Genomic DNA, 23,086 nt, shown 5'->3' on the forward strand with positions numbered 1-23,086 from the left:
CTCCCCTCTCCATCCAGCGCCTTATATATTTCACCTGCGCTCGCTGTCGCCTCCCACTGACTACACGGACTTTGGCTCTTTGGCTCATTTCGGATTTCCCTCGCTCGACTCTCCCGCTCGACTCTCCGTTACGTCTGAGCCGTAACCCGTAACCGTTGTCGCCCGGACGGACTTCTCAGCTCACACCCACTCGAAGCACTTCCACCCGAGGTGTCCGCGCCGCAGCTGCCGACCGCCGAACTCACTTTACCAGGATGGTTTCCGCCGCTTTCCTGTTGCTGGCTCTGACGAGTGCCGGGACTCTTCTCCAAGGTGAGCATCGTCTCTCACGCCAGTTCGACAATATGTTGGGAGAGAGAGAAAAGTCATAGCGTGTTTATTTGAGGTTCGCCATTTTACGCTTAGTTTCAGTTTGTAAGGGCTGCGCCGGTCACTTTGAGCCGGTAGTGTGCGTCAACCGTAACCTGACGCAGCCGCTCTTGAAGCACGCAGCTGCGGGCTCGTGGCGAGACATGTCACTCGCCCGAAGAAGAGACACGTACTTTTATCCCATCGCGCTTTCTCACCGACTTGCCATAATAATAACTCTTATAATACAACGATACCCTCGAAGGTACGCTATTAATAATAACAATTGTGATGAAGTAATAAGAACCAAACTTTTCTTCCAATTCATACTTCATACATTCGCACTATTTCCGACTGCGCATTCGAAGGCTCGCAGCACACTGAGCTGTTCCAGGTGCCGCCTAAAACAGGGGATAACTGTAAATAAACAGGTGGGTAAGCTGAAACCATGTGGGCTTGCTGCTGACCCTCGAACACAAGCCTCCGAGGCAATCAGTTTTAATAAAACAAACGACCCCCGGCCGGAGCTCTGTGGCTCTGCGGTGTCCGCGGATCCACGTTGGAACCCCGGGGGTGAAATGGTCCCCGCTATCAGATCACTTGCTTGTAATTAGCGATGCGGTTGTTTAGATTTTGCTGTAACCCAAGCCCGTGTTTGTGTTTGGTAAGCGTGGCTGCCGCGTCTTTGTGTGTGTGTGTGTGTGTGAGGGGGTGTTTATTGTTCTGTGTGCTGAATAGACCAAAAGAATGCATTAATAACACTGTCATGTTCAAAAAGGACTTTTGTCACTCAAGGCGGATTAAAACCCGCTTTGTTTGATTAAAAGCTTTCACTGTGTATCCAAATTATTCTTTGTTTTCTGAAGAAAACCTTGCTATTATTCGTGATTTTGACAACTTCTTAGTGTATCTGGCAACAGGGGTGTTTTTTTTCTTTTCTTTTTTTTTTAATTTTTATTAATTAATTGAATATTTTTTATTCCTTTGGTAGAAATATGAGACCTCAGACCCAGGGACTGTCGTTGGAAATGAAAGATTTCCGTCTTTTATCTCCCGAGCTGATAGTGGATGTGTTTTTCTTGGTGGGAAAACAAGGGGCTTAGCTTTTAAAATACTTCACAACCTCATCCGTGGTACCCCAGACAATGTCTTGTGTCACTAACACAGGATAAGTCAGATTTGTTTTTTGTTTTTTCCTTTTTCCTTTTTTCTCTGAGCTCTTATCTCTTGAGTTGTGTCTGTGTCGCTGGCCATCTCGCAGTGTTCACAGAGCTGCTCTTTGTCACCGTGGCTGGAGGGCGGGCGGCCTGTCTGGCTGGTGGCAGAGTTTGTGGTGGAACGCTGGCCAGGGAGAGGACGGTGGGAGGAGTGAGCGGGGGAGTAGGGGGGTGGGGGTGGAGGAGGAGGGAGCAGGAGTGGGAGGTGCGAGTACACGGGTGGGTCGCTGCTCAGCCACAGCCAGGGGCAGCGTCTCCATCACTCCTGATGGTATCTGGTGCGTCTCAGGATCAGTGGCTCCGCGAGGGAGGTTTTTGTTGGCCGCATTTTGTTCAAGATGAAATCCATATTTATCCTCCCCCACACGAGGACAGATAACAGCGCAGCGGTGTGCAGCTGAAGTCAGTTTTCAGCGCAGTCTGCAGCATTCCCCACATCAAAGGGGGAATTCTGTCAATGTGACCGTCAGACCAAAAAGTTTGAAGTGGTGGGAGGCTTTTAGGGTGACTGTGGCGTGCTAATCTTCGAGCTCAGATGTTCGGGGGTGGGGGGGGGCACAGCAGAGCCAGGACTGTTGACAAAAAAACTGCAATGGCGAATGAAGGCTTTTGCTCGTCAGAGATTGTTTTACCTTTTCATTCTTTGTGAAGTAAAGACAGCCTTCCAGACAGGCTTTCTAGGTCTTGGTGTGGCCCTGATTAGCGAGGGCCATAAAATGTGTGAAAACAAACTTCCAAGTTCCAAGTATTAAATGCCCCTCCCTGTTGGTACAACCATTATCTATCGAAGTGACTGATAACAGTCACCTCAGTTGCTCCTTATGATATTGGTAATTATCGCCTCATTTGCTGGTGCTTTAAGTTTTCAGTTGTGAACAGCGATTCAAAAATCCATTTTTTTCAATACGAGTCGGACAAATGTATTGTTTTCATTTGTATTTTTCTAAAACTGCTTCACCTTCCAGTGACATTTAACCAAGACAATAGTTTTTTACTCGTCAAAAAACAATTAATAGTCTCCTTGCATTACATACACATTCCTCTTTGTAAATTTCATTCATATATGTATTATACTGAATTCAAATACTTTCCCGCTACCCCAAAGGTGCAAAACATCTCATTTAATAATCAAGATTCACTCAGTGTTTCATTAGTTTTTATCAATGTAAACCTCCCCATCAGAACCTCCTCTCTTCTTTTCTTCTTCCATTCATTTTCCATTCTTACATAACATAACAGTGTGCTTGCATGTCCTGCCACTGACGTGTCCTCATTTATTCCCTGGGGCAGCACGCTTACCATTTGCAGGTTGGCCGACTGCTTGAAAACATGGCCAAATATTTTCTGTTTAGGTAACCAGCGGCAAAAAGTTCTCCAGCAGGAGCAGCAGGCAGGTTACGACAAGGAAGCTGATGCCCCACCCTGTATAGTAAACAGGGACATACAATGGCTTGTCTGCCTGCATATCAATGTGTATGATTGTGTGAATCACCCCACCCCCACAGAGCATAGACATGCAGACAGCGGGAGAGCTGGTGGAAAAAGCTCTCATTACAGCAAAGCAAAACTATGATAATAAATGTAAAATAATACAAAATAAAACTGTTGGCAGCCATTTGGCAGGCAGTAGGGATGAATTGGATTCAGGCTCAGCCTCTGAACTCCTGTAATTGCTACTAAAGTGGACTTGCTAGGTAATATTTCAATGTACCTTACCCGCACTGTTTCATAGCCACTGTCTTTTGGCTGGAACATAGTGTTTGTATGAAGAACGTGAGCATTGTGTTAGCAGTTCAAGGCTCAAATTCAAGGCTTCAGTAAAAAGTAACTTTGCATTTTTTTTTACTTTAAAAAAACTATACAAACAGGTTGAACTTGAATTTGAACTTTTATCTCATGCACAATTGTAGCACATACAAATGAATGACACAACTTTTATCAGCTGTTATAATGTGGCTTTGAAACATGCTCTGTATCTTCAAATGATATGTTTTGTAATTAGTCTCTGATGACTCAACTGGGCACGTCTTTCCCAACTTATTACATCAGTAGTAAAGTTTAAGGACAATCATCTGAAGATTACAATGCTCATTTATCTCCTTCATTAATAACTTTTTTAAAGATGAAAGCAATGGTTTATTTAATTTAAGGTTGGTATAATTGTTTAGTTTACAATAACCAGTTGACAGCAACCATAAAAGTTGGTAAAATGTCTTCACCACTGAAGGATAGGGTACTGCTAGCTCAATCTTCCGGAGGGAAAAAACCTTTGTGTGAGTCAATGACGGTAAGGGACAAGAGTCAGAACAGGAGTCAGGTGGGAATACAGAACAAGGCAAGAGGTCGAGGTCACAACGGTAATATCTTTCAGTTCCCCAGCAAATGTTTTTTTTCGAAGATGAACTCCCATTTTCCATCGGATGGCAATGCTGCTGCTCAGATGGGGCTCATAAACAGCTCATAACTTGTGATTTCCATGTGTCATAGGTTAAAGGTTTACACTGTTTCTATTTGTGTAAAAATACAATCTATGTCCCATGGACCGCTGCTTAAATCTGTGAATGACATTGTGGTTTAGCTGGAGATCATGTGTTCTGACGGCAGGCAGGATTTGTGGTCAGTGGGGTTACTTCACATGAACTTTTCCGTGTCAGGAATGTATTTCTCTCCCCTTTTTAAACCAGCATGCTCCTAAATCAGTTGGACACGGTTGTTGCAACTGCAAGACTGCCACAAGTTGGAGGCACATGCCTCCAAGTGAGCACCACATCACTTCAGGAAAGCTGGATTATCACTTCAATGAGCATACTCCTCTGCAGACAATTTGTTGCTGCATCACTGTTGTTTTACCCTCATTTCCATGATAACATAATAATACACTGAGGACTGAATTGAAATCTCCAGCATTCTAATTATGGCTCAAAGGCCAATGTCTTGACCCTTGTGTTAAGACTGTTTTAATAGATCTAAATGTTGTGTTTTTATTTTGATTATTTTAAGATGTAACATCAAAAATATGTTCTCTAATGGTTTTTTAAAAATGTATATGGTATGGCTTAATTGGTAATCTGTAATGATACTTCATAGTTTTAAGGAGCATTATAACATTTTTTCTTTTAACTACTACTTCATGTAATTTTATTACAACAGAGCTATTACAGGAAAGCTTGAAAACATAAGAAGGGACAAGGAAGTCCAAAAACCCTGAAAAGGATTTCCCCATTGGAGTTTAGACATTAAAGTGAATGATTGTCAATGTGAGAGGTGTGCACAATGCTGAAATCGCTCAGTGGGGGCTTCCGGTTACTGTGCTTTTAAACACTGTAGTTTACTTGAGAAAGGGGAACATTTACGGAAATGGAAAAGAAAAGTGAAACTATAAGTGAGATCATGGGCAAATCCACAGCAATAGCTGCAGAGGCTATCACATGATTCGGTGAGTCACAATCACTGGCGCTCACTAAATCTTTGTCCTGTGGGGAGTTTCGGGTTGTTTCCTCCCGCATGATGTCATGGTGAAAGTCATTTGATATGTCAGTGGGAGGTGTGACTGCATCGAAAAGGGAAGCAAAACGCTGTGTTTAGCTCAGTGGGAGAGCTGCAGTCTTGTTTAATGTGCAGGAAATTAAAATTCGATGAAGTCAACCTTGCCAAGAAGAAACTCTTTTGGGAGATGCTGACGGAATGAGATGGCAGCAAACAGGAGCGGTTGTGTTATCGTGCTGCTGCATTCTGATTTATTGACTCAGTTGTTGGCAGGCTGAGCCGGAGTCAAGCAATGTGTTATGAGTTTAATCCAGGAAAGTTTTTTTCTTTTGTTTTTCTCCACATGATGTTTCTTTTATCCCGTGAAGTGCTGCTGGATTCATATTCTTCTCACTCACGGATGAACTGATGAGTTGATGCCGTGATCAGACCCTCTGTCCTAAGTTAGGAACAGGAAGTTTAAAATGTAACTTGCTCACTTTTGGGTTACCCATTACAAAATGTCATTACACAGTAATAAAAAGTGACAGGGGTGCTCAGAGACGGGGGAGGTGGGAGTCGACAGGTTAAAGTTCAAGGCGGTCTAGTTTACATAAAAAAAGAGAAAATCAAACACAGTGGATGTGATTGAGGTTTGGAGGACAAGGACAAGCAATCCTTAAACAAATCCTTTACACCATAGCAGTGTAAATAATGAGACATCTGTTAGTTTTTGCTACACTACAACATTTCTGGGCCTGTCTGATAGTCATCAGTGGTGGAGTCCCCCTGGCTTTCACACCCTCTGTAGCTGTTAATGGACTAGATGCTGCTGCTGTACAACTGGGACCTTATATTAGACAAAGTTGAATTAGCCCAGGAAGCTTAATTCCCTCTTGAATCACACTTGCGACTGCATGTGCATGAAAATTGAAAAAGTTTTATCATACAGATTGTAATATTTTTAATTAGCAAAATGTGTTTCACTCTTATTTATAAGATGTACTGCATGCGTGTCAACGTGATTGGGTTCTCAGAAGAGTAATGTGGCATTCGGAATTAGCATGCTGCACGCAGAGCACACTATTATTTATGCAGATGAGAGGTTATTCCTACCCAAAAGCCTTCGCCGCACAGAGAGGACCAATGAGAGCATCTGTCAGATAAGCTTTAAATAAAATATAGAAAGAATGTATAAGTAATATGCTTCGTATTTTGTAGTTACATTATCCAATGAGAGGGGCGGGAGGGAATGTGTTCACACTGATCTGTTAAGTGGGCCACATAGGAAGAAAACACTGGAGTTAGAAGAGTTCGAGTTTGGAGAATCATAAGCAGGTTGAAGAGCAGGTGCCTAGTGATGAAAGGGTTGGCAGATTGTTTATTTATTTATTTACCAAGATGTTGAAGTTTAAAACAATGAGATAAAAATGCTCTCAAAAGACAATCAATAAATCTCGACTGGGGTTCAGCCCTTATAGTCGTTTGCCAGTATTTGAGCATCTCGTGTTGGTACCAAAAGATGTTCTGAAAAAGACGCAGATCCAAAGGAAAACAACTGAGCGGAGTTGCCCTCTGGAGATTTCATATGCCTTTGATAACAGCTGGCCTTGAGCCCGTCTATCCCAAATAACTGGAAACATTAACTTGAAAGCGAAGCTAAGCTGAAAACACAATAGGAACGTTGCAAGGAATACTTTCTGCATATTTCCTCCAAATCCATATGGATGAAATGGTAAAACCCACCATAATTAGCAATTCACAGCTATTTAGTAAAAGGCCCTGTAGATGTATTTGAGTATAAAAAGGCCTGGCACACTCGGTAGTTATTAATGAACAGACTGGCAACCAAGAGAAGTGGAAGAGAAAAGCCTTCCTCTTTAGGGTGAACAAAACAATGGACCAAAAACTGCACGAAGCCAAGGGTACTGAGTAACTTTACCAACTGCAGTAGGAACAAAAATCTTTGTGTAAAAAGTCATCTTTATATATTGAATAAAGCCTCACAGGCTTTATGCACTGCAAATTCCAGTGGAAACTTTTTGATTATGGTTATACAATGCTGAGGGGAAAAATATCAGAAAATTCAAACTGTCAAAAAATCTACTGGAAATTGCTATTAAAACGCTATAGCTTAACATTTATACATATTGCTTCGACTTTATGATTCAAGGTTGAGTGTAACTGCTCACTGAGCTCAACGCTGGAACATTAGTTGTGCTTATTTATAAACATGCACATTCCAGTGATCTTTATTGCAGCCAGTAAATTAAAGCCCTAAATTAGCTCAGTTAGTCCCAAGAAAACAAATTAACACTTCCTCCACAGAGGGTGAACTATCCCAGTAAAGAAAAAAGAAAATGTGTGTGAGGTTGTGTGAATTGTAATTTGATCCCTAAAATGTAACAATCCAATTTAGCAGCGAACCTTGGAGTAATCAGGATGAGGCGGTGAGGGGTCAGCGACCTCAAGCGTAGAAAAAAAATAAATTTACACCAACCTGCCAACATATTTCTAGCATTTGCACATGATATAGAATACGGGATTTGGTGTTACATGACACTGTTCAGTCTCAGTTCATTTCCTACTGCATAAGCTATTTGCAGATATCCCAAAGCCAATGGCATAGTTGACATACAAAAAAACAAAAAACATTAGCCTCAGCTCGTTTAAAATCCCCTGCCCCAGGCTACAGAAATGCTCAGTGTCAAGATCATTGTATGCCACACATGTAATGTACACGTATTGACTTTCAAAAAAAATAAAAAAAAGAGTAAGTACCGCAATTTGTCTTAGAATTCATATTCGACTCTCTCTCTCTCTCTCTCTCTCTCTCTCTCTCTCTCTCTCTCTCTCTCTCTCTCTCTCTCTCTCTCTCTCTCTCGAGATATTCAGGTCAGATCCGTTCCAGGACTTTGCAAACCACCATGTATATATAAATCAAAACCTCAGCCATTGACTATTTTATTATTTAAGAAATTAAAAACTCCAAATCCATCCGTCTCAGTCATGGCTGGTCACTGTGCAGCTCTTATCCAAATCCAAATCTTATCTGTTTTCCGAGGCACTCGCTCTGAAATAACTGTGGCATTAAAAAAAAAAAAAAAAAAAAAAAAAAAGACACAGGGCCTATATTGTTCATGTCGTCCAGTTAATAACCTGCTGTGCGACTTCATCAACCTATATTCACTATATTTCATTTTTGGCGTGTACAGTGTATTGAGACTGTCTGTATGCCAACTAGTCCTAAACATCTCTAAAGCAACTGGTTTCAACTGTAGCATTCCTACACATGCCAAAGTGTTGTGTTACGCAATGTATATGTAAGTAGGGTTCAAACATGCTCCAGGGCCAGAGGGCACTGTGGTTTGCTTTAGACTCGTACCATAGGCAGTGACATATTTGTGGAATTGTAGCCGACAGCCTGGGCACCAGAAATACAGGAAAGTGGGTCATGTTGACATTGTTTGCTTCTTTTAATTGGTGCATACCAGGAACTTAACAAAGCAGGCATTCATCTCCCCCGAAGGTTCTTGGCGATGGCGAACTGCACTTGTAGATCACCAAGTCACCAATCTTGTGAGTTGGAAGTGTTTGAGTTCCAGTTGACCAACTAGCAAATGACACAGCAAAACAACCAGTTGTTTATTTCAAAGCCTCCAACTAAGCAATACGGCAATAACTAGCAAGGAGGACCATCAATGACCTTTTATTTTTAAATTGAGAACTCTCTGGAATGATGCAAGGTATGTAATTATTGTATTGTATTGTGAAATTGTATTTTCCACTCTCTGATATTGAGGACATTTTTGAGCAAAATGCAAAATGCAAATGTAGCAAGATTTATCAAGTAAAAAAAAAAAGGATAATACACCATCCTTTTTCAGCTTGTTCCTTGTTATTTAGAATAATTCCACAGTCACGGACACATCTTGATACATTGGTTTGTTTGCTGCATAATAATTAAAGGGTACAGTTGTGTAAAAAAAAAGTTGTCTCTTATTTTTCTTCAGAATTTTCTGACGTTATATTTATAAAAAAAAAAAAAAAGATCTGGACAATCAGGGTTTAAACTGTTAAATTTACAAAGTCAATACAAATATTTGCCTTGATAGCCGGTTAGAGCAGGCAAATTAAATAAGTTTGGAGAAAGAAAAAAAAAATGTCACGGTCCTCTGCTGCAATGGGTGGAAAATCCAGATATGTCTTCTTTTAATTGGGTTGCTTTGCGTTCCAGTTGGAAAAGTGTACCAGTTAAGAGCCCAAACAAAAAGCACAAGGAAAAGTGCAAGTAAATAGGGCTTAGTTAAAAATATTATATAGTACCCTTGTACTTGCAGCTTAGAATGTCTATAATATATATTAGACTGAATATAAACTGTGTACATTTTGGTTTTTGCATATCACCACCCACAGCAAAGCAAACATCTGGCCAAATGTAAAGATAATAAAGAAATGAACCAACATTTAAAGGATCCATTGACAAATTCAACAGAATTTTAAATATCTTGTTGTTGAAGTGGGTATCTGCAACTTCATTGGTTAGTATTTGTGATCTGTATCCTGTTAGAGCAGTCAATGTTTTAAAGTTAATTAGTGAAATCCAAGAGAATTATCAACTTTTATTGCAGGCCAAGTTTGTTCCCTTGTCGTTCTAACAACTGGAAAAGAGGTCAAGTAGAAACATTTAAAGAACACAACTAAATGTTACATCACTGCAGGTTTAAAAGAAGTGTCCGTTCACATTCTTGTCCGAACCAAGACAAATTTGCATGAGTAATGGTGGATTTTTGTCAAGCAATGTTAAAATCCAAAATTTATTCTGTGCATGAAGGCAGATAGAACATTGATATGACAATCTCACAGAGCACTGAAAACACTCCATTCTTCAAGAATTCACAAGGCATTTTGCAATTCATAACACAAGATTATTTATGTTTATTCAAACCCCTCCTTCCTCAAAATCTTGACGGTTTATCTCCTGTTATCCCTCCTGCACACTATTTCTGCCAGTAATCCTGAGACCTACACATTCAGTACACCAGCCTTCCATTTCAGAGCTTACAGCCACCTCTGGGCTTCTGAAGTAGTTTGCGGTTCAGCATGATGCTTCACATATGACACAAACTGTGAATATCCAGCATTGACAAGTGACGCAGGTTTTCAGTGTGGTTGGAAAGGAATGTAGCACGGTCTCATCCCAATTCATCCTAGAATTTGCAGGCGTTCAAATGAAGGGATTAGTAACTTTGAAGTCTTCTTCTGCTTTGCTGCACAGCATAAAGATCTGTTTTTATTGACCGCAGAGGGCTTGAATGGAAAGGATTTGTCCCTCGGAGGGAATGACCCCATCGACCCGATCAGATCAGCTCATGAAGTATCACTGTTAGACTAACACTAAATACAGTAGATGGCACTAAGATACTGGTTCTCCAATGTGTTAGAGTTCTTGAGTCTAGTTTCATTGCCTGTACAGGAGAAACCACAGTTTCAGATTAAAAAACATATCTATCTTCTTGTAATCAGTGGTCTTTCTTGGATATGCCTCATTTACCACTGTATGCATGGGTTTCCTCGCCACCATCCAGGGGAATTTCCTGACATGGGGGAGTTCAGTAATAATTTTGGGTCTCTTGTGTTGGCTGCTGAGAACTGCTGCGGTTTGGCTGTGTGTCGTCTTGGCTGAATATAAAGCAGACGTTTTTGCTTTGAAATTTTCGTGTTAAATGTTGACAGTTGCTCCCTCTTTCCTCAGTCATGTTCAATGTTTCATGACTCATACTTAGATAGCATTTTTCTTTTTCATGCATGGGATTTGAGATCCTTTTTGGAATGGGTGCAGTTCTTGTCAGGAACAGTTGTTAAGTGTGTGTTTTTTTTTGGGGGGGGGGTGGGGGGGTCAGGAGGGCCTTTCACAAACTCAAGGCGTGTCAAATTTATATTTAGTATCCTGCTTAAGGACTTTCAAAAGAAGACTGCAGGGGCCATTCATGAAACCCCCAACTCTCCGATCAATACGTAACAGTCCCACGAAAAGAGCCGTAGCCTCCCTGATTTGTGTGTCTGTTTTGCTGCCTGGTCCTTAATCCCTAACCTTAAAACAACAGCGATTTATATTGTCATAGGCTGTAAAGGGCTCTGATTGTACACTTTAGGTGCCCTGTGACGACATAAAGTAGTAGTAACAAGTGTACTTGCCCATCGTGTTGAGTCATAACTTTAAGTGATTTGCAAACCCCTGACCTGATTTACTTTTCTTGATTTACATTAATTTTTGACAATTTATCAACAGGTCAAATTGTTTAATTGCACTGCAGTATTTTCAGTATTTAGGTATAGAAACGTACTTATTGCTCATTGGTTCATCCCTCGATTATGCAGAGGAAATATAACACGCTATCAAATCAATATTTTGTAAATATGTGAGTTGAAATAATGGACCCGTGGCTGACAGGTTATGACCTTCATGGAAGAAAAAAATTGGTTGCTTCTGAAAAATGAACTCAAAGCTAATATAAAAAAGAACCTTTGCTTTGCTGACATTGATGGTAAGCTTCAAGATAAGAAGAATTGTGTAAAACCCGCCTTCTTTTGATTTATTGTATGCTCATTCAGCCTGTCAGATGGATAAGGCAGTAGTGTTTTACCTGAAACACAACGGCAAATATACTACCCAAAATTAGACTATTTGCCTTGGGGTATGAGTTTTCCTCTCACCTGTCTCCTTTGACTGATATCTCTTGGAGGCAATGTTTTTAAACCTGTTGTGTAGAAATTCTGTGTGGCTCCTCTGTTTTTGGTTACCATTATGACTACCCAAAGTCAGTCCAGGCTTTCAGTGCTGTGATGTTCTCCGTTGAGCCCGGGGTATTATGGTCTAAATTTAACCTCGCTGGGAACCACGCAAAGCCTGGCCTCTTTTAGTCTTATTGAGGAAATGCCAGTGTGATCTCCTAAGGACCAGTCAGACACAGCACCTACCACTACCTTACTGTCTTTTGGGATCGTCTCAACACTCAGGTATTTCACTTTGGAGTCCTTTTCTTTAGAAAACCAGTGTTAACACCAGCCTCTGAGCCGGTCTCTCTGACATTTCTCACTACAAACAAACCCCATAGCTTTAAGCTGCTATATGGATTTCCCTAAGTGTGGTGACCACTGATAAGGAAGTGGGATGGGATATCTTTTTCAAGGGATGCTTTGTGAGGATCTATATCTTTCACACTAAGCAGAGCAAGTCAGGGAAATCTGATACATGTGCAAAGCTGCCTGATTCAAAAACCTCTGTTACACTTCAACTGTAAAATGTCTTGACTACCCAAGTGAGAGATGTGTCTCCGAAAGAAGGCATAACTTTCCTTATTTGCTAGCCAAACCACACGGGAGAGTTCAAAGGCGTGGCTCTTGCGATCCTTGTGTCTCCTGCTGGCGTACACAAGAGCAGAAAAACTAACCTGAGGCCACGGAGCACCTGGCACGTCTCCTTTCCTTGCCTCTTTTCAAGCCGTCTCATTTCCTCTGCTTTGTCATATGTTCAGCGGGAGTCAAACTCTTGTGCTCTGTACAGTGAGCTTTACAGATTTGCTCTGGGTAAGCAGTGTATTGAAACCCCCTTTTGTCCATGCTATCCTTGAACAACATCGATGGATGAGCCCTTCTGGCAACTTTTCCTTTGAAGAATACGATAGCATTAGTAGATACATTGAAAACAGCTGCGCATGTCTACTTCTCATTATTTAGACAGTTAGAAACATATTCTCTGTTCGCAGTATCTAAAAATATAACTGTACTAAAACAGTACTTTGTGCTTTCGACAGATATTCATCAATTGTATTTTATTCTCTTAGCTGCCGTCAAAAAATTACCCTTCCACAATAAAATGATTGTTTATTTTTCCAAAGGCATATATGGTTCAGTTCTGCATGGGGAGCAGATTGTGTTATTTCAATGTTGAAAATTCCAAAGATTTGCCTTCTTCATGCAGATTAGCCCAAAATGTTGGGTAGATAACTGGAGGCTTTTCTACTTTGTTCTTGCGCATTGCCTCTCTTTCACTCTCAAGACTTGAGCCACAGCTTTGAAGGGGGGATGCTTTGTAGCAGGCAAGAAGACTGATGCTGCCCTGATAAGCTTGTTGACTGTTTTGATGCTCACTGAATTTATTGTATCTTGTGCAAAATAAGCAGGAGCTCAGTCATCGACTCCCGAGTGCTTTGACTGAATATGTTTTTCCTTCACTATTTAAAACCTATATCCTGACTGAACGTTATCACTAATTAGAAAAAAAAATGGCCAGGTAGAGCGGAACAGTCTGTACGTTTGGCTGGAAATTCCTAACAGGGTTTTCTTCTTCTTCTTCTTTTGGTCAAGCTGAAACTTGTAGAGTTTTAAGGAGCTGATTCTTGGGGGGGAGTGAAAACTTTGGTTTAGTGCTTCAGGGCAAAAATTCCAGGTCGTTCTCGAAAGGTTAGTTCTAAAGTGAGAAGCAGCCATGTTTTCAGTTTAAACAAAGAACAATTGATGCTTGTGTTTACTGTAAATGGAAACTTTGTAAATCAAGTGAGGATTTTTATTAGGATTATTTGGCTAAATTTGACTTTTTAATACAAATCTTTAGATTTTTCTATCACAACAACTTCCAATAGTTCTAATTTTTATTTCAGCACAAATTAAGAATGAGAACAGGTGATTTACATGTAGGGCACACTGAGCTCTCTTGCTGATTCAATAGTTGTGGTTGAGTCTAAACCAGATACTGTAAACATAACAGCAATCCATCAACTTCAGGTAATCATAATTGTGGGATGCACTCTCCTTTTTCCAATGGCAGCAGCCCCCATTGGTGTATGAATGTGTGTGAATGGGTGAATGAAAGGCAATTGTAAAATGCTACGTAAGTGCAGTCCATTTTCCATTTAATTCCATTGTGTAATTATTGGTCATGGATATGGCCAGTTGTTTACTGAGGTTCAGCAGAAACAGTGGAAGACACTGTTTCCTAATGGAAAGCAATCCAAGATGTTCTGGTTGTTCAAATGGAAGCACTAATTCAGTTAAAGGCACTATATGGGATATCCTTTCACTGCTTGATATAAAAAAAATTTGCACTGCGTGTACGCCGGAATAAACCGGATCCTTCATGTCCTGAGCAGTGTGTGGGGTAACTGGCACTGAACCTCTTACCAGCAAACAAGGCTACAACTTGACCATCACCATTGCAAGTGAGAGGAGGTTCTTATTCTACTTGTTTAACTGCTTGGTTTCATGCCACTGCATGAGTGTCTTACACTCTTTTTGTTAAATAGTTATTTGCTAAGTACAATTTAACATTACGTTTAATATTTAAACTTTATTAAATCATTAGAAGTTTTGAATATTTTTTGGGATAGCTTTCCGCCCCAATGCAACCTTAGTTACAGGACAGAAGACAGAAGGACAGAAGATAAATATGCAGATGGGGGTGATGACACACAGCAACAGTCACTGGGGTGTGGTTTGAACCCAATTGTTAATTTACAGATCAGATCAAATACCGGTGTTGGTGTATTATCTGACTTTTTCAAATCTTCACCAGATCAAACACAACACAGATGGTTTTTGATCCTATTCTTATTATAGGTTTCAGCTGGAGTCTTTCTCTTAGTTCTCTTTTGATGAAGCTCATTTCAAAAAGGGAACACCTGTGATACATTCTTTGGTTTTATGGAAGCATATAATTACGTAGTATCGTATCTCATCATCTTTCATGCTATGACTACAGATGTAAATCCCCCCAACAATGCTCTATGTTATTTTTAATTTTTGATTTTCAAAAGAGTTTTAAAATAAAAGTGTTATATATGTATTTAAAGGGTTACTTTCATGCTTTGAATAGTTGTTTTTACTATGTACTGTTGAAAGCAGTTCAAGGGTTTCAGGAGCATCATTTGGAATTTCTGCAGTGACTTATAGCTTGTCTCTTGCGTCAAACAAAGGCGAACAAAAAAAGAAAGAAATGCAGACTACTTGAAAATTAATCTATAATTAGACTTTTCTAACTATAGATCGATTTTTTTAATGTGCACAAACAAACGTTTATGTTGTAGACTGTTGTTATGAACATGCTATTGTACTGTTGATGTCACTGCTTTTCACTCATTCGTAGAAGTAGGTAGGGAAGAAAAATGATACCATTAAAGATGTTAACATTGAGTTTAGGACTCATTTTAACTGAGGAAATTGTTGAAAAAATGGTTTTAGAGAAACAAGGAGTTGATTGCACTATATAAATTATAGTGGTTAAATAATGTATAGAAATAGAAGACTCTCAATAATTGTATTCTACATAGAAACTGTAGCACAGTTGTTGGCTGCTTGCCCTTGAACTTGTCATTCTCTGCGTCCTATGAAGGAAATGATGTTGCGGGTCCCTGCGGGATTCAATTGTCATCTTATTCACTTATATAAGAAATCCTTTGGTTTGTCAGTTGTTTTATTTAAAAAAAATTACTTTGTTTCCAATCTACATAAATCATTCTCACAAATTAACATCCGCCTTAAACCGGCAGCCCTCACGTCACCCTTCTGCCTGTCAAACAATTCCAGGGGAAATTATAAATTTTCCCCTAATCTGCCTTTGGCATTGTCGAAATTAATGACAGCCCATTGAGGATACATCTTACAAGCAATTGCTGACTGCATAAATACCACTTCCTGTCACTGTGTTATCCTTGACTCACAGACTGACAAACCCGAAAAACATGCACTGCGGCATTCCTGCTGTTCACACTGTGTAATTCTACCCCTTACCTTGCCAGCTCATGCATGTCACATGGCTAAAGAATGCCCTGTTGTTTGTCTCACTAGCTACCTGTGTGAACAGACGTCCGCATGTGTCACCCTGTCAGAAGTCACCAACAGAGCCAAAAAAAGCTAAACTAATGGAGTTGTGAAGGGCTATTGTTACTTTGAGCATTAAGTGAGGCTGAACAACAAATATATGGATTAAAAGCTTTTTTTATTGTGTCATATATTTTTGCATTACAAAAAAATAGATAGGACATATAAATAACTTACGACATACCCTCTATCTAAACAGAGTTCTTTCACCTGAAGTTCAGATATTTTAACTTTTGCATTTCCAGTTCTGCTGCTATAATTTAGTACTGATTGTTTTTATATATAATTGTTTGTCATTTATTCATTCATTCGTTCATTTTTACACGTTTTAGGCCATGGCTTTCATGTGACTGCCCTGAGCTACATTTTAATTAACACGCCAATAAATGGTTGATTACCCTGGATAAGCAAACACAGTGCAAGCTGCCACACCCTCCTGAAACAACAGACACACGGGACTCCATCTAAAATCATTCCGTGGCTGTGAAAAACAAGTGAAGGATGATTCAGTTTAGATGAGTAGTTTAATTATTCTCTCTTTACAGATTTGCTACAGATTTAAGAGAAGAAAAAAATCTTGCAAAGCTAGTAGCAAAACCTTGCATGTAGATCTTTCCCACTTTGCAAAGTGGGGGAGATGGTGGAAGAGAAAGAATGAGGTGAGCAAAACAGCAAGGCTTGCTGTTTTGACTTAAGTAGACTTAAGTAGACTTGCCATTCTCTTGGTACCCAGACCTCATCATGATAGCGCACACCCAAGGCCCTGTTTAGTGTCTTTTCGCTTCATATCAGCATATCAGCCAACCGGGGGAGCTTGAGCATTTAGCTGGTGATAAACCTTTTTTATCCGTTTGCTGAAGAGCATCACTTGACAATCTGTGCCCATGAATATCTATCCTGATAAACTAGGGGAGCTGCTGTGAAACCATTCTCAGTATTTCTGGCCGTGGACCTCGACTCAGAGGGCAATTTTGTAATTTGCTCCCCCCAGCCGGCAAGTGCATCCCTCATGCATGCACGTTAAGTGGCAAAATGACTGGGCATCTGCTGAGGGTTGGAATTTCTTCCGTTCTCTTAATTGCTGTTCTTGTCTATTAGACAATTTTCCTAGCTCTGGAACAATTGTCCACAGTCTATTGTTTTTAGGCAGATTAAGTGGTTAGGGGGTAATGAAGGGCACTCTGGTTTATTTATTTTTAACAAGTGGGACTAATGTTTGTGTCCATCCTCTGCCGTTAAGCATTAGGTTTGCCTTCCAGACATCGAGGTGCCTCTAACGCAGTAGAAGGCACTTTTTGTAAAGCGAATTAGCCTCAACTCTCAAGGGCCCTTGCAATCCACCCCCATCCCCAACTATTGAGCATCACATGCAGGGGCACAACAACAGCGCATCAACAGCAAATATAAGTGAAATATATGTTCAATCTTGGATCAGGACCAGCATTACAACACAATACCTTGAATTCAGAAGGCATCCATTTTAACACAGTAAGCATACTGATTGTTATTTCTCGGTTATAAGACCTTTGTTTCCTGTAAAGGGAGATACTCGCAGTCAAATGGTTCCAAACTTAACAGCTGTGGCCACCGATGCCTATATTTTACGTGACAATACGTGAGAACAGTATAGTGGACCACCACACACCCACACACACACACACACACACACACACACACACACACACACGCACACACACACACACACACACACACATTGCTGAACAGTAATAAAGGTTGATGTGAGTCTCTTTATATTAGTGAAAACTGCTAAACATTCAAGTTTTCAGTGGCTTATTTTGTAATCGTTTATTGTTCGGAACAGAAGTATTATTTTTTCAAGTGTCAGAGACTAATTTGTCACCTCCTATTATAATATTTAAGAATGCGAGCTTGTAACCTAAAATATTGTCTGTAGTGTTTAAGATCATACTACACTAAACCAACTGCAGTCCCTTATGATATTTATCTTATGGACTTCTCTTCCTCTCTCTCAGAGTTAAAATTGAAAAAGCCAGGTCCACTCAGACATCTAAGTGGTCTGGAATCCTCAGCAGATCATTGAGAAATAAAGAGCAATAAGTAGATTTTCTTTTCAGAAAGTAAGAAAAAAAAATGTATGCCCTCCCTCCCAATCCATTTTGCTAAGTTGTGGCTTTCAGGGAGCATTTAGTCTCAGGTAGCATGTTAATGACAAAAGCAGCTGTCAGGGAAGAGGTTTCAAGAGCATCCCCCACCCTGCAGAGCCACTTCACAGGGACTGGGAAGAATTTGTTTGACCTCCATGACCTACTTGATCCGTTTGGACTCATAGCTGGAGGGAGTCAGAGTCACAGAGAGAGGAGGCTATTTTTTTTCCCCCACTGCCACCTGTTTAACATTTTACCTCCCAGCAGAATGCGTGCGTTTGTGTGCACAGCCAGCGTATGTTTGCTTAGCCAATGCTCTGCCGTTGCCAGTCAACTTCAGAATGCTTTTTAAGCTCAGCCACAACGGTCAGGGATTTTCTGCTCACTCAAACATCGGTTCTTTACACATGCAACGAGGATGGGCGACAGTTGCGAAACAGTTTCCACAGTTTCGTACGCAAAGAAATGCTGTATCTGCTGGCAAGAAGGCAAACTGGGGTCAACATTTGTTGAAGGGAAAATAAACTGTGTAAATTACCAAGTACAACCTTATTGCAAATCAGTTTCTTTCTAATAACTCAATTAAACCCAGATTATACTTTTTCTTTCATTCCATGGTATGATGTTCAGGAAGGAATTGTAATAAAAAACAAACCATGCAGAATCACCACCATATTTCTAAATTCCCAGCTAGACATAAAAGAACCCCATGAATCCCAGAGTTGGCTGCTTGGATTAAGTTAAATGAGCAGCCTGACATAATAAATAAATGTTGGCAATGTGCTGACTGCTGGGATAGAGTTTGACTGCTGCACAGACCAAAAGATTTATGGGAACACTCAGCGGAGCAGCCCGTTCCTGTAAGGGCTGATTAAGGGCACACAGGTATTCATACTGGGGTGAGTATGGATCGGCTGACACTCATCTCTCACTCCACACCTCCACAGTGTCCGGCAGAGCGCTGCCGTACATCTCCATCCCTGATGAATAGTTTCCCTGAAGGCAAATATGGAAAAGACGGCTGAGAACACGACAAAGTTGCAAAGGACCCCTGAAGTGGTCGTTGCACACTGAAAGACCTTATTCTTCTCAGTCAGTACAGTTGACTCTGGCTCTTTTGTGCCGGGCCCTGATGTTGTTCATCCAGTCCAGCTCGTTTAAACACACACGTCGGTATTTGTAAGACTCAACATTTTTCAGTTGATTTTATATTTGCAAAAGCCTTTCATCACCTCCGCTGCGTTTTACGTGAGTGAGCCGGAGGCAGTTCCCCTTCTGTGGACGCCGTGTGACATCCTTAATGAGTGTCCTGTACTCTTGCTCATCACCACCACTGATGCTTAACACACTTCCTGTGTCGCCTGACAATTTGTGACATGTCACAAGTCACCTGCTCGTTGTGCAATAAGTAATGGAGATGACAATGTGCCTTGTGGAGCGCCTCTACTGAATAACGCTGCAGATACGCAACATAGCAGCCTGCTGCATTCTGTTTGAAGGATAACTGATGACTCCGGATACAAGTTGTTGATCTAGCCCCATCTCCCATGTTTTCCACTAGCAGGGATGAATGAAGTGTTGAGTGCTGCTGAGGAATAAGAAAGGTATTTTCACAAGGTTTGAGATGGATTTTCGAGACATACAAGTGGCTGCATCATCCACCGTTCATATAATGAGAAGATAACGTTCACATTCAGGGCTAAAATAGAGTAAAACAGAGCTTGTTTTGGTTTTATAAATGTAAATGCATTATTGCAGAGAAAATGGATGATTTCTACATTTTAAAGAGGGACAAAACATTTTCCTCCTTCTCCCATGTGTTTACTTGCAGAATGCCACAGGGCTTTTCTGGCAGCTGCAAATGTTTGTGAGATAGAAGGATCCCAAACAATAGTAGCTGATGAAGGAATGAAAACACCTAAAACATTTGTGTCCTCCAGTCCTGCTGTCGTCCCAATGCTTACATGCTGGAATGTTGCCACATAATGATTTATAGCCTGAGAGTGCAGATTTTTTTTGTCCTCTGTGCTCTGCCTTGGGGAAGCATCATGTTCTCGTAAACAACCACCCTCGTGTGCATTTATTGTTGATGATCTCTGGTTTTTATTTTAAATAAACAAAGCAGGCCTCATCTAGATTGGGGGTGACCCTAGTTTACGCTGAGTGAGTGGGAACTCAAGGAGCAACTCTGGGCCGTTTAAAGACAATTGTCGAGTAAACATGTGACCCACAGGAATTATACATTTTTGAGTTACGTTGAAATAATCAGTATGCTGGAAACCGCCTCTGGAATTCATTAAAACAGGCTTCCTAAACCTTTACCTTGTTCAAAGAAAATTTGGGAAATCCAAAAAACAAATCAGTGGAATAGCTTAACCACATCTATCTCCAAATTCACTTCCAACGATCCTGACACCACAATTGCTTCATTTCTCCTTTACAGGTGTAAGAGAACAACATATCTGTTTTTAACTTTAGCACAGTTCAGAAATAAAAGTTTCCACACACATTTTTAGACAGTGTCCACAACCCCATTCATGTGCTGATAGCAATTTCACGATAATCTTATCTGGCCAGACCAAGTGGGAGTTCTAACTCAGACTGTATGCGTCATTGCAGTGAAGACAAAAACTGCTGCCTTATCACTCACTCCTCTCTCCCTGCCCAGTTTGGCCGTCCAGCTGCCCGCAAACCTCAAAGAAACGCCTCATTGTTCTGTGGAGAAGCTTTGATAAATGGGTTTAAGGAGAAGGCAGGTACTGTGCGTGCTTGTGTGTTATGACATTCCCGAAAAGGAGGCTTATGAACTGTCAATCAATTTGCTCCCAACTCTTAGCTTCTAATGCAGAAAAGGCGAGGGATTAGGGCCGAACCGAACCATTTATTCAGGCTCTGCAACCCGGTTTGCGACGGGCATTGAGAGAGGAGTGGACTGAAGCGAGAAGGAGGGCAGGAGGCTGCCAGTAAATGATAGGGCTGTGCTGCAACACCTGCAACGCTCAGAGAATCTCCCACAGTAGCTGCAGATGGTGGGCTAATCTGCTACACTTTCATGCTTCGTCTGGAGTCCAGGTGGAGAGCATGCAAATGGGTTAGGGTTAGTCAAACCTCATGTGAGAGTAAAAACGGCTCGAAAAAGTTCAGATTTTTAGTTGATAAACTGTTGGAACATTGAATGTGCGATTCTCCGGGGGAATGCACGCCTCCTGACTCTTGACCCGTACAACTCATAATTTTACTCCAACGCCTTTTCATTTCATGCCGTTTTATACTTGTCAGTTACACCGTGGAGCTTTATTGAGTCTACGTGTGTGTGTGTATTTCTGTGTGTGTGTAACTGAGATCAGCGTCTTTTTTTTTTTTTTTTCTCATGGAAAATGCGTATCCATAACTTCATGCGTGAGGTTATGGATTCCAGTCATACCCATGTCAGGATATAATAAGAAACACGACGGGTTGTGAGGTTTCTGGATTACGTGCCTTTGAACCGGATTGCAACGAAAGAGATCTGATGTCTGGCGATGCAATCCTTTTAGTGCATTGGAACAAATGCAAATGCGCAGGTCTAATAGACTCATCACTGACGTGCAGTGCACTGCAGACCCTGCAGATTGAATCTCTTATTGGAGGCATCTAATGTAATTTTCTGTAACTGTAACTAATGGAAACATGCATTTTGTTTATTGATTTCACTAAAAGTCTTCTGATCTAATGCGCTCGGTGTATTCAGGAGACATATTGAGTGTGTGATGTGTCTAGTCCTGACTTTCAGGTTAATAGCATATTTTTAATCACAACTCTTCATGATGAATGAGGAGCATAAATGCTGAACGAGTGAGTGCAATATAATATTCTATACATTTTACCCCTTGCTAAATTCTGTCCAGATTTAACAGCATTTGATTTGTTAAAACGTGACTACAGCTTTCATAAGCAGTGCTGCTAAAATGGGCAACAGTCGCATTGAGTTGTCTCCCAAATACTCAAATGTGGATGGCTAATCCCTGCTTGAGGTACACGCCCGTCTAATCGCAATAGTAAATATATAATAATAAGTATATTCATGAGAAGAGATGCGTTTAAAGTATTATGAGATTGTTGCCCTTTGTGAACATAAAAAAATAAATATTTAATTTACTTTTTTTTTTTTTGAACAGGCTTTGTTTCCCGGTGTCAGTTTGTCTGTCCTCTGAGTTACCGGTCCATGGAGTGAGCGACAGGCTGTTTGTGCTCATTGTGTCTCCTTTCATGCGGAGCCGACTATCAGACAGATAATGTTGGTGCCGACAGCGAGCTTCGCTCCGGTGTGAGTCAAAGACTTGCCAAAAATAACATTAAATCCGATCTGTACAGAGCAGAAATGTGATTATATTATGCAAAAAGGAAGTCCTGGTATCCTTCTTTTCTAATTTCAGGGTAGAGGTGTGGCTCTGTAGTCCTTTTGTCATTTTAAAAACAAATGGCACGATGTACACCAAAAGGTGCGCTCTACCGAACACGTGGCCGTCTCTCAGCTTGGCAGACATTGCGGAATCTGATTGCAGTTGGAATACCTTCAGGCCAGTCTCCGTCATGTCCTCTCTACAGCACGTATCATTATCTGAGCTTTGCGGAACAGGGGTTGTACGCATGTGTGCGGCTTGGAGGCTTGGCTGTTGCACTTAGCCAAAAGACTCAGAACTGCTAATTAGCTTGTTTTATGATGATTCATAACAATCAGGCAGAAAGAGCTGCTCCACTGGGTAGCGTGCCAGCGATGGTCTATCATTTAGCTTAGGGAGAGAGAGAGAGAGAGAGACAGAGAGAGAGAGAGAGAGATGGATGGATAGAGGCAACATTTGAAAGGAAGGAAGCTTTTCATGTCTTTTGAAAGCCAGTGATTTCTCGTTTCCCCTCATACCCGTGCCATTACAGCACCCCTCCGCCCCCCGGACCTCATTCCACCCACCCTCAACCCCCCGAGGTCCTGTTGTGCTTCGCACTCTGAGTAATGTATCGTACCGCCGTCCTAATTGTGGGCTGGACTTACCCACAGAGCAGACAGCACTGAAT

General features: G+C 41.0%; 1 protein-coding gene across 2 annotated transcripts in view; it reads left to right on the forward strand.

Annotated features, from left to right (window-relative positions):
* Positions 1-23,086, forward strand: part of LOC142884441 (CD166 antigen homolog) — a 58,557-nt gene continuing 35,471 nt past the window's right edge. The window contains exon 1 of one of the 2 annotated variants that reach the window (XM_076020083.1): positions 1-312. In XM_076020083.1, the coding sequence (XP_075876198.1) occupies positions 255-312 (58 nt within the window). In that variant the 5' untranslated portion in view covers positions 1-254. The remainder of the gene's footprint in view (positions 313-23,086) is intronic. The other variant, XM_076020082.1, reaches the window with a different exon arrangement.

This window comes from Nelusetta ayraudi, unplaced genomic scaffold (genome assembly GCF_046127955.1).
Source record: "Nelusetta ayraudi isolate G7.1 ecotype Tasmania unplaced genomic scaffold, CSIRO-AGI_Nayr_v1 ptg000011l, whole genome shotgun sequence".
NCBI lineage: Eukaryota > Metazoa > Chordata > Actinopteri > Tetraodontiformes > Monacanthidae > Nelusetta > Nelusetta ayraudi.